General features: G+C 41.3%; 1 protein-coding gene across 11 annotated transcripts in view; it reads left to right on the top strand.

Annotated features, from left to right (window-relative positions):
- Nucleotides 1-488: 488 nt before the first annotated feature.
- anks1aa (ankyrin repeat and sterile alpha motif domain containing 1Aa) overlaps nt 489-12,852 on the top strand; it is a 105,970-nt gene continuing 93,606 nt past the window's right edge. For 4 of the 11 annotated variants that reach the window (XM_014010512.1, XM_014010516.1, XM_014010514.1 and 1 more), the window contains exon 1: nt 493-988. In XM_014010512.1, the coding sequence (XP_013865966.1) occupies nt 819-988 (170 nt within the window). In that variant the 5' untranslated portion in view covers nt 493-818. Of the gene's footprint in view, nt 989-12,852 lie in introns of all 11 variants that reach the window. The other 7 variants (XM_014010517.1, XM_014010521.1, XM_014010515.1 and 4 more) reach the window with 5 other exon arrangements.

Genomic DNA, 12,852 nt, shown 5'->3' with positions numbered 1-12,852 from the left:
TGTGAGAACACACTTATTTATTCACAGAATCACAGAAGTTAATAAAAAAAAACATTTTAAACATTACAGTTTGGATTACCTTTAAACTAGTTTGTGACAGACTGGGTGAGACGTTCCTGTTCACACCCACATTTGTGGACTTTACCCAGGTGACAAAACCCCGACCCGTCAGGTGTTAGTGGTGGGTCACAATCCATTCACTGTTATAAATAATGATCAATGTAATAAAAAAAATCACATATAAACTATCGTCAGCACGTTATCTAAGTAAATAAAAATACTAATATTCCTCATTGTTTAGTTTTCGGTCAACCCGAGAAGTGACACAGGAACAGATCTGTAAAACACTGGATGGGAGTAATCGTGCCTTTCTGAACCGGCGCCATCTTTGTTTATGCGCATCCAGCTTGTTTGTGAATCAGCTCGGGGCGGCGGTGGTTGGGGGGTGTATTCGCTTGTGTGTCTGAAGGGTTTCATTGGAAATGAAGAAAGAAAGGGCAGTTTCGAGGAAGTGACGGACGACGGTCGGAAGAGTGGCCAGAGGAAGTTTACTCGACAATGGTGCTGTGCTGCTGAACGAAACTTTGCCCCCACCCTCCTCCTCGTGAGTATCAGCGTGGATCAGGACGGACTGGTCCAGCGGCGGAGGGAGCTTTTGTTTCCTGCTACATTAGCAGCTCTGGAATAACCTGAAGCTGGGAGGAGGGAGAAGAAGCGGGTCGCAGAGGAATTTCACTCCCCACAACCAACCCCCCTTTCCCCTTCTTCCCCCCCTCACCTCCTCTTCTGAAAATCTATCATTTCTTTTGGGATTAACGATGGGGAAGGAGCAGGAGCTTCTTGACGCGGCGCGCACCGGGAACCTGGCCGCGGTGGAGAAGCTTTTGTCCGGGAAGCGACAGTCCACCGGCGGCTTGTCTGGGACCGCTGGAGGCGGCAACAGCGGCGGCCACGGCGCCTCCTCTCACCCGCTCTCCAGCCTGCTCAGGTAGGGCTCTGGGAAGAGAGGGACGCCGATTGCTTCAATAAATACAAACAAATCAGAAACACCAGGACTGTTCCTGTCAAACCTGATCTAATCACTGCTGGGATTTAAAGCACTTCAGATATGCTCTCTGTCAAACAAGGCTCTGTTTGCCAAACAAACCCAACATGAAGCCGTGCAGTTCAGGAGCAGAGGCATGTTTCTTTGTTAGCTCACAGCTTCTGTGTTCCTCTATCATTTTATTAACACTAAGAACATGAAACCAAACGCACTCAGTGTCTGGTTGCATAGACCTGGTGTGGTTTGACGAGGGGTAAAATCCTCAGATGTGTTGGTGGGAACTTCATCTTTAGCCGTGGTTACAATGGCAAGTCATCTTATGGGGTTTTGCACATCTCATGCTGTGCAAAGATTGCAATCTGTTGAGGTTTCTATCCGTCACTGCTGGTCGATCACTGAATCATCTGTCAACATTATGTTCATCAGGCAGCCTTTGGACACCTGACTGACAGAAGAGGGGTCCTTTTCTTTTTATGTAGATGATATTAAGGGTTTGAGTCTGGTTCACAAATATCAGCCGATACTAATGTACCAGACTCATAACTTTGTGGAGTTGGTGGTATTAAAGAAGAGCCGGAAATGGAACAGATGTGATAAGCGTGGAGTATTATGCTGTCCTCCAGATGTTATCTCATTTATAAGCTTATATGGACTTTTTGTTTGTTCTTGTTACTAAAACTGAAACAGGAGCGAACAGGGGTCCGCCCTCCTGTGGACCCACTGCCTGCAGGAGGGACCTGTGCACTGTGGGTTGGGTGACAGTTGTAGGTTGAGGCCTTGGAATTTGGATCATGTTTGCTGAAACTGGAGTAGGTGTATGACATTTTTACTTTGCTAATGGGGAAGTTGATCTGAAAGGTAAAACTTGATTCATCAATTGATTTATGTACCAACCCTCGCCTATCATCATGAGTAGGGCTGCCATGATTAGTCGACTAGTCAACGACTAATTTAATAGTCGATTGGTCGTTTTTGAAAAAAAAAAACTTTGTTTTTCTCTCCAGATTGCTTTGACACTTTCCACTGCCACATCTGCCTTTCTGTCCTTACCGTGGACGTCACGACATTATACAGACAGGCTCTGGTATCATGGCTACCTGGCAACCGAGCTCAAAAGTGTGGGATCATTTTAGGAAAACGAAAGAGAAACCTGTGCAATATCTGCAAGGCAGAACTTGCCATCCACAGCAATTATTTTTAGTTAGCATATAGCTAAAAATCTAACCATGGTTATATAATAGCAGCTGCATTCTGGCACGATAAGCTGTATGTTTTTATATTCAATTAACGTGTGATCTGATTAGTCGACTAATCGAAATAAAATAATCGGTTATTAGTCGACTATAAAAATAATTGTTTGTGTCAGCCTTAATCATGAGCTTTGGGTAATGCCTGACAGGATGAGATCACAAACACAAGCAGCTAAAAGTGGACTCACCTGTACAGAAACGACAAATGAGTCTCTCCAGTAGGAACTTGGAGGCAGTGCTCCTTCACGCTGACAGTGAAGGTGGATTTTGGACCTCTGCTTTGGAAGCCATTCAGATGTTTTCGAAGAGATATGTTTCAGACATGTCCCACTTAAAGGAGACCTCGGAGCAGACCCTGAAGAGATCATATCCCTCAGCTTACCTTGGTCTTGCACCCCAATGGAAGAGCTGGAGGTGGTAACTGTTGGAGAGGAAGGTCTGTGGGATCTCTGCTTCTGGCCTTGGATAAGTAGCAGAAGATGAATGGATGTGTTGCTTTGATTTTGATGTGTATATGACACTTTTCTGTATGTAAAACTAGGACCGTTGGTTAGTCTGCATGCCCATAGCTGCTTAACATGTTCAAATAAAACCCCTAGTCAGGCTGAAGTTACCAGTAAACCTGCCACTCAAAACCTAATATTGTCTCACCTAGGGCTGTGTATTGGCAAGAAATTGGCGATACGATACATATCATGACAGAGGGGTCACGATATGATATATCCCGATATATTGTGATACTGTAAACAAGGCGATATATTGCGATTTTTTTTGTCCAAAAATTCTATTAAATAAAAACCTCTTACAGGAAAAAAAATGAAAAACCAAAATTCATTGTCTCAGAAAATTCTAATATTACATAGACATACTTTTGATACATTTAGCTGTGTTCTGCTTTGTATGTTTTATTTTATTTGTTTCATATTACTTATTTCATCCATGTTTTCAATTATTAGACTAAATCTGACAATAAATAGTTTGAAAATGTATTTTTTGCAGCTTTTAGTTTTTAATATTAATTTACAATATGGTCACCCAACACTTAACAATAGCCTCTTCCTCAACAGGTAGAGTAGCCAAATGGCTGGCTCACTGCTGCCAACTAGTGATCAGAGGCTGAACTACAACATAAAATGAACGGCTGGCAGGAAAGTTGACATTTTAAAACTTAATAAAAAAATCGATACAGGGCTTTAGAATATCGATACAGTATCGGGAAATGAAATATCGCGATATTTCAGTGTATCGATATTTTCTTACACCCCTAGTCTCACCCCAGTGTTCTGGTGCCAGCCACCTTCATCTGCCTCCCTGTGTTACAGACTGCATGCTACAAAATGTGCTGCCTGCAATTACACCAAACCGCTCTAAATGGCAAATCCAATTCAGAAATGTCAAGCAGTCAAGGCTGGCTCTGTGTTTCAGTCGTAGACCTGAAGTGGCCCATTGTGTCATCTGTTCTATCTTGAGCAATCACCGTTTGGCAACAAGAACTCTGGGAAATAATTGGCTAGGCCATGCAGGTAATTCATTTCCTGCACGTTGCCTGTGAACACCTGAGCGTGTTGGACGGACTGTGAGACTCTGAAGGGCACTGACCCCAAGGGAAGGAGGGATTGCTGCTGCTGCTGTGTGTGTGTGTGTGTGTGACATTTGATTTAGTCTGCTTAATGAAATTGTTGATACGTCTGTGGGTATTACAGTGGATTGCTAAAGTAGTACAGGCTAAGGCTTTGATGTTAGTGTGTGTGTGTGTGCTTCATTTTCACAGAATCTAGTTGTGACCTGTTCACCATCTATTGTTGGAAAGTGTTTGCTTGTAATCCTGTCAGAGGAGATTTTTGTCACGAGTTTTTAAATCTTAGCTGTAACTTTAATAGTAACTTCCTCTTGAGTATGAAACAAAACAATTCAATGTGTTTTTGACTTGTTTTTAACTTGGACACTCATTTAGAAAGTCTGTGCTGTTTAGAGCCTTGTGTGCAAAGATCACAGTCGGTTGTTCACATCCTGTTTACTGTACAGATGTTTTCATGGCTTTATGCTACATTATCCACTGGGCTTGAGTTCTCCACTTTGAAGGTGTGTGTTGGTGTGTGTGTGTTTCCACCAGATTGTTGTCGTTCTTCTCCTGGAATGGGCTGCGTGTTAGGACTTGCAGTGTTTTTGTAAGCAGGCCGTTGTGCAGCTCTGCTCTGCAGAACGCCTGCGTTCCCAGGAGGCCACATCCCAGCCGTTGCCATATGGGATAGACAGTGACCCTCAGCTCGTTGAACAGCGGCATCGCACCAAACATTTGTTCCTCTGGGCTGGGCCTATTCACGTAATGAGGTCAAGGTGTAGTCTTCTTTGTGCGCTTCTGTTGATGTATATGCACGTTTAAATGAGCACTGTTTGTAAACAATATAGATATCTATTTTAGGAAATGCTTTTGATCGCCTGCCGCCAAAACCAAGAGGAGGTAATGTTTTGCCCATATCTGTTAGTGTGTCTGGCTGTTAGGAATATGGCGCACTAGGCTGGTAGCTTAGTGGAATGGCCAACACCTGTGCTAACTGATCGTGCTTCTGTTTTTAAGACTGCCATTAACTTTGGCATCAGCTGTCTCTCTGTTAGCAAAACATCTCATAAACCACTGAACATATTTTAATGAAGCTCAGAAAGAAGTCATTGAATATACATCCACAACTGCTTAGCTTTTAACATCGATGTATTCCAAGATGGACACTCGGCTAATGGACATCATCTAACACAAAAATGGCTCCAACTCAATTTTTACAGGCGTTGAGCTAAAATCAGGTGTTGCTAAAGCCGAGAGTAATTCACAACGTATGCTCTGAGCTCTACTCTTTCACGATTTACCATTAAGTCATCACCATCTGACTTGTAACAAAATATCCCATGAACCAGGGGGCAGATTTTAGTAAAAAAAAAAAAGTAATCTGTATAAAGATGGCCGTTTGACCAAAATTTATCCAGGGGTGGTCAATGATGTATATCCCAGAGATTCACTGAAAGATGTCTGGCTCAAACCCAGGCAGTCAGACCTGAGGTGAGAAAAGTCCCTGACAGGGAGGGAGTTCCTTTCCACTGAGGGGAAATTAACAGAAGAAGTCCTGGACAGAGAGTTTAGCCAGATTGAGGGCTCGTCTCCCAGCTTCACAGCCATGTTCTTTGTCTCACTGACAAAGCCTAGAGGGGTGCTTTTCATATTCATATCAGCCTAAAAAAACTGTTCCGGGGCTCCTTTTATACTTCTTAGTTTTTTGAAGAAAATTGAGCTGTCATTTTGGTAGAACTGGACCACCTAGTAAGAGAAGCCTTTTGACAAGCACTCATTACTATTCAAGTGTTATTCTTCTGGTTTTGTCACTTTTTTATTTGCTGATACTCCTGCGGCTCAATGGGAAATGGTGTGCTACGTCTTTTGGTTGCAGCATCCTACAGCGTAGAGAAAATTCACAAAAAACATTGTCAACATTTCCACATAAACTACAAAGGGATTTTGGCAGGACAAGGGAGAAAACCAGCCTTCTGTGGCGCTCTATGGCTCAGACATACTTCACAGCAGAAACATCTTTCAAAATGGTATTATCTTTCACAAAATGGTATTACATGACTGAACCCACGTTTTGACATCTGTAATAGTTTTTACACAGTTATATTGTAAATTTGTATTTATTTCAGTTTGATGACTAACACTTATGCCTGGCCCACACAGCATATTTGACCCGATTTTTCCCTTCAGACAATCTTAAAGACGCTCTGATTATTATGACGGCTCTAAAGATAATCTTAGATATTCCAGCCGTGTGTGGTGTGCTGAGAGTGATCCGGTCGGCTCAGGACGTTGCGACTGCTCCAATCTCAAATCGATGATATTCATGTTGGATTGTCTTGGTCCAACATGTGCGGTGTTCCCCCGAGGACAAACGAGCCTGTTGAATGTGACGTGTAGCCAATCAGAAAGGAACCAGGGAGGGGAATCCAAAATACAGAAGACAACGCAACTGCCACGTGATTTACTCTGAACTCATGTTTGGTCTCGAGATTTTGCGAGATTTCCTGTCTGACATCTGAATGTTTGTGAGCAGGGATGCACCGATATGAAAATTTCAGCCGATATCGATATCCGATATAATTATTGCTGTTATGGCCGATAACCGATATTTACCAATATTATACAAACACAAAAATTATATTATACATATACACACAAACACACATTGGTCTTTTTTGATACCGTAAATAAACGACCAGACCTCTGACATGGCTCCCTACTTCAGTTATTCCTGGCTACGCAGAGTCAGTATCATTATCACGATCAAACAGATCCCAAAACAGAAGCACAAAGCTAAAAAGTGGGAAATCAATATCGGACGTTAATATCAGCTCAGTTCTGAATATCTTTATTGGACTGATACATATATTCTCAAAAAAATGACCAGTATCGGCCGATACTGATATTAATGCAGATATATCATGCATCTCTATTTGTGGGTAAAATCTGTAGGACCAAACCTGCTATATCTTTTTTTAACGTCATGTGTGGGGTCTTCCAGATCGTGAAAATCACCCGACAGTTTTTTAAATCTTGCCGTGGGAACTAGGCATAAGTTTTGAGCTGTCAACACTAGGGATGTCCCGATCAGATACTCAGTATCAGTATCGGTGGCAGATATGGACGTTTTTTTGAAAATCGGGTAGAATCTGATTTAGTCATGTGATCGGGCCGATCCAGTTTTCACAACAGTTTTCAGCATCATCATGCTTTACAACTGATGTTAAGAAGTCAAGACGCACACAAGTATGCAACCATGTCCACAGTGTGGGAACACTTAAAACAATGATGCTGAAACTGCATCTTGCAAAATCTGCAAACTGGATGTTTCTCATGGTGGGAACAGCAGGGCTCGCTTTAATACTACCAACCTTGTCACTTGGAAAGAAATAAAGCTATCGGATCGGTATTGGAAAGACTAATCATTAATGAAATCTGATTGTATCGGGAGCCAAAAAATCTGATTTGGGACATCCTCTTGTCAACACTTGTCAGTTTTTTTGCAAGCTTCTTAATCCTACAAACTTTGTACCCTAAAACAATGTTGCTTTTATTCTTCTTTCACTCAGTGTGTCTCTGAATTTACTGTTTTCTGTCAAAACCCACAGAGTGCAGCGTGAGCACAACCAAACTCTCATCGACTTCTATGAGATTTCAGAAGTTTCTCTTGAAAATCAAAACTGAAGGGTATTTTTTATCTTCTCATACCTCCTACATATGGTTCAGAAACCTTTTCAATTCTTATCATTTTTGTAGTGATATTCAGTTGCACCTAGTCTTCAACGTGTTCTTTTCAAATATTATCTTAAAGCATCTCTTTTAGTTTAATGTCTTGGTTTAAGAGGCTTGGGCCCAACTCCAGATCATCCCATCCCATTTATAAACAGAATCTCTGGCTCATCACAAGCAGACCCATGCTGTCAGGCTGTCAGCTGAGAGAATATCTGCTGCTTGAGAAATGGCACACACTGACTTTGTAAGACTGAGGAAGGGAGAAGAAACCCTGACATTTCTTTTTATTAGGACCTGTGTGTATATGTGTGTGTGGGAGATGATGTGTGTCTTAATGACAGCTTCGCAGCAGGGCGCTGACACTCAGAATCCTCAGCTGTGACTCCAAGTTCATGCAGACTGTGCACAGGGTAGGTGCTAACAAGGCACTTTATGCTGCTCGCATCCCCGGAGAGGATGTAAATGGGTGTAAAAAGCTGAACAAATGCACATACCGTGGTCACAAAACCTCATCTGTTGACCCCTGAGCTGAACCCGGCAGGGAGCCGGGGGCGGGGGTTAGCCGGGAAATCTAACGCGACCGTGTTAACATTCCAGAACACGGAGAGCAGGAGCATCCCTGTTCATTTGCAACCCGTGTTTGCGTTGTCTCCGGCAGGAAGTCGTGAGGAATTCCTCATGTGTGCTGCCGTTTTCGTGGGGATGAGCTATAAATAGATATCATCCAAGTGGGTCAGAGTTGTGGTGATTAGTTTGTTTGGAGGGGGGGCTCGTTTGGAGTTGTACGCCATAATAGGAAGTTTTGGTTTGAACATGCAAAGCCACGTTGCCGACAGGACAATTTAATCTTTTGAACACCAAAGGGGCAGCGTTGTTAGTTTGCATGAGAAAGTGCTGCTATCCAGTTTTTGTCGATGCTTCCTGTTTTGAAAGAGAAAGTTAAGTGAGAAGTTTTGCAACACGTCCACAAATAATAGCTGTTAAGCATGTTTCTATCTGCTGCCAGACTCATGATAAAAAAAAGACCTAGTTGTTGTTAAACACATTGATTTTTATGCCTGCCTTCATGTTAAAATCATGTTAAGCTGAGAAATAAAGTGGTAGTAGTTGTTTGTAGAGCTCACAAAATGTTAGCTTTCAAAACACAAGTTGAGGATGACCCTCAGCTACTACCATCATCAAATATTAACGCAATATATGTAAAATTAACAAAGTTATATGCATTGAAGTGTTTGCTAAGGTCTGTTAGCTGTGGCAGCCATCTTGAATTAGGGCGAGTCCATAAGTTATTCGTCTGTAGACAAACATACAATGACTCCTTTCTGAGAGTTTTATTAAAATCTGTCCAGTGGTTCATGTGATATTTTTCTAACAGATGATCAGGTTTGATGTCAGCATTTGATGACAAAGTTTTACGTAAGGATGCTGTGCAGTGTTTAGTGCTCGGAGTATGTGTGGTGAGTGAATCTCAGCTGATGTCGCTCAGAGTTTTATGTCAGTCCCTGCAAACCTGTCTGAGTTACAGCCATTTTTCAGCTTCCAAGTGTCCGTTGGCTGTGTCGTCCATCTTGAATAGGGTGAACTCTCATAGGTGATCAGTTGTAGACATGCATTCAGTAAATATTTTCTGAAAGCTTCATTAAAATCCAGCCTGTGGTTTAGGAGATATTTTGCTAACAGACATGCAAATAAACAGATGGGGACAAAAACATCACTCTTTCCACATTTTAGCTGTGGGCGACTCAAAAAGTGAGATGTTTTCATCCAGCTGGCCTTTTGGATGTCGTCTCCTTTTTAACTCTGCTAATGTCTCAGTGGTCTTCTAGCCCACCTGCTGAGTTTTTGTTGACCTCGGTTCCTCAGTTGCACTGAAGCTACAGTTTCTGTCCCCATTATGCTGACACAGCAGAAACGTTTGCTTAAATGTGTTTTTCAGTCCACTCTTTATTTTGACCACACAAAAAAAAACAAAAAACCCAGCAACTCTGGAACAGTTCAGCATGTTGAATAATCAAATAAGCAACAGAGTGAATCAGACACGTTTTCATATTTTTATACAAACAGGCTCATATTTAAGACGAGGAATAGAAACCGCACCACTGCAGCTTTTTAGAAAACTCAGTTCAACACTTATTTATTTTTTGCTGATAAATTTAGTTGATAAGCTGAGCCTTCAAAAATAGTTGCAAACATATAAAAGAGAAGTTCTGTTTTTGAAGTTAAGCTGTCAGCACAACAAAACGTTGACTGTGTTTCACAGTTTATCTGAACTTCAGCTCATTTCTCATGTGACGAGCTGTAAATGTCAGTCTGAAGCTGCTCTGAATAACTTTGCAGCAGCGTCTGCTGTGGATTAATACTGTTTATTTTACAAGCCCACCTTTTAGATTTTTTTTTTTAGATATTTTTCCCTCTTTTTTTGTTATCCTCAAATATTTGAGCTTGCCACCTACATTTTTCTTCACAGATCAGGTCCCGCTTGACCGCCGGTTGTTAAGCATATGCAGTTTATTCACACGTCCTGCTGCAGCGACAGATGCACTGTGAAATACTGTGGAGTTACGAGCCGCCGTCATCAGGCTTTGGGCACGCTTTGCGCCCACCACAGATCACAGAGCTACTGGAATTCAGTCTGAATCCAGTCGCTTGCCCTGTCATCATGAATCAGGACATAATAAAAACATTTGTTTTTATCCTGTGATATGAAAAAATACAGTAGTTTTCAACAGATGATGTGAATAACACTTTTGTGTTGCCATCTTGTTGACAATGAACCTGCTGATCTTACCTCTTTGATGTGCTTTTGTTACAAAGATGTTTTCTGTCTGCATGACGTATTCTTGTCTTTTACTGCTGCTTTTCTTGCGCTGGGACCTGAGTCCGTTTCCTTCTATCATGTGCAAACGGTGAATTGCTTTACCACCTAACGTGTTGCCTCTGTTTATCTTTGTTTACACTTTATTATTAGCATTTATGCTAACCGTATTTTACCTCTTTTCTTCCAGTTTTGTGTGAATTTGCTCATCTGCCTAGTTTTTATGAAGATCCTCATTGTCTTCCTCCACAGCTGGGGAGCTCGCCGACAACACTTCTCGGAAAAACCTTGCCGTTATTGTCCCAGAAGTTTCACATGAAACGAAATGAAAGTTTGAGCTGTTTTGACACTAAGCCGCCCGCTTCTGCTGGCAGAAGCATCCGGTCAAAATAAAAGCTGTTTCAACAGCTTAGTGAGGAGATTCGTTGGGCCACTTCGAGGACTTCAAAAGAAAAATCAGGTTTTCTGCTGTGGGCTGTGAGGGCTTGGGATAGCATTGGTTTTACGGTTATCCCTTTTCAGGCTGAGTTGCAAAGCACTTTCTCACCACAGCAGATCATTCACCAAATAAAAGAAAATCACTCCCGATCTCATAATTATGAGAGAGGATCTCAAAATGATGAGAAAACATGTCATAGTTATGAGAAAAGCTAAGGAGAGTCATGCTGACCAACACTACACGTGACCGCATTATCGGATTTGACATTGTTTTATTTCCTCTTAGGTATGGGACACTGGGAAATATTGAGTTTAGCTAATATAATGGTGTTGTGTTTGCTGGTTTGTCAATAAATCCACCAGAACATCAGTCTACATGAGTTACTTCTGTTTAATTCGGCTTTGTCACAAACATAACACTGGCACTCACATTACTGTCAACTTCCTTCTGATTTCAGTAACTGTGTTTTTCAAAATAAGAGTCCCGTTCAATACTGTCAGATCAAAACACGATAGATGGCATTAATATTAGTCAACATCGTGCAGGTATCTAAAGTCCTTGCGGTTGTTCAGGTGAAAAACCCACTCTGACCTGTTGAAAGTCCCTCTCTTCCTGCAGGAGCAATTACACCAGTGTGGGATGCTTCTTGACTAGAAGAAGCTAATGCACCTGAAACGCACCTGAAACAGCACAGACCTGGTCCTGTTTCAACCCTACAGGTCATAACTTTATTAGACTCTGTTGGGTAAACTTTATACAGCTCGGTCTGGGCACTCGTGCATTCTGCACCACACACTAACTCAAAACAATAGTTTCTATTGTTACATCCAGTACCTGTTAAAAATCCAAGCTCCTCATCTTTTCTTGTAATTACGAGATCGGAAGTCCTTTCTTTTATTTGGTGAATGCAATGCTCTTCCATAGTAGAGCCACTCAGATGTGCAATCTGCTGGCTTTTTCTTTTTCTTTAGATTGTTCTTTTGTGTACAGTGCCCTGAGACAACGTATGTTGTGACTTGGTGCTATATAAATAAACTGAATTGAAACTGAATCGAATTTAACAACTTAGATTTTATACGTAGAAGTAAAAACTGAACCAGGTGCTAGTGAAAGTTAGGGATTTTAAAATATTTTAAATGTAAAGTTAAAGGCAAAAATGAAGACAGCCCACCAAAAAAGACCAAAATGTTATGCAAGTATATGTTAGAGACTTGATCAAATATGGTTGTGTGAGCAGGAGAATCAATGCAGAGCCAAGAGCTCAGTGTGTGGAGTGTGGACTAGCCACAGGACTATCTAATGAAGCACTGAGCCCTCCAAACTAAAACAGCATCTAGAGTTTTTCACAAAATATGACAAGCAATGTCTGTTAAACAAACTAATTATTTTTATGTTGTTAGGTCTGACTGGTCTGTGCTGACTGACCACTGAAGTTGTTCAAATAATTGTTTGCTAATTTTCCTTGTTGGATGTGCAGGTTACAAGATAAAATATGTTATCACGTCTTTTAATTTATTTGACAAGATTTGCTTGTTAAACTGTGTATTTCATTTAGTTACAATGCAAAAACAATACAAATCAAACCAAGATTTGGATAATACATTGTTAATATCTGAATGGGCCTTGGGCCATTTAAGATTGGGCTCTAAAGTCGAAAAGGTGAAGAACCTCTGGTTTAGAGGTTAAGTCTTTAGATAACACTTTGATTTTATTTGCCTCCTACATCGCAGGACTTGCAATGATTGCGCACCCACATTGCAATGACAATGATAAAATGATATATTGTGCCATTCTGTATGGCTTGTTTAAAAGGATTGCAGAAAAAGACTTCTCTAAGAAAAAATATGCATATGTAATATATACATCACAACTTGTAAGTTTGTAAAGTTGTGATGTATATATTACATATATACACTCACCGGCCACTTTATTAGGTACACCTGTCCAACTGCTCGTTAACACTTAATTTCTAATAAGCCAATCACATGGCGGCAACTCAGTGCATTTAGG

This window comes from Austrofundulus limnaeus, unplaced genomic scaffold, assembly GCF_001266775.1.
Source record: "Austrofundulus limnaeus strain Quisiro unplaced genomic scaffold, Austrofundulus_limnaeus-1.0 Scaffold70, whole genome shotgun sequence".
Taxonomy (NCBI): Eukaryota; Metazoa; Chordata; class Actinopteri; order Cyprinodontiformes; family Rivulidae; genus Austrofundulus; species Austrofundulus limnaeus.
The sequence above is the reverse complement of the archived record's forward strand: the minus strand, read 5'-3'. Positions and strand labels throughout refer to the sequence as shown.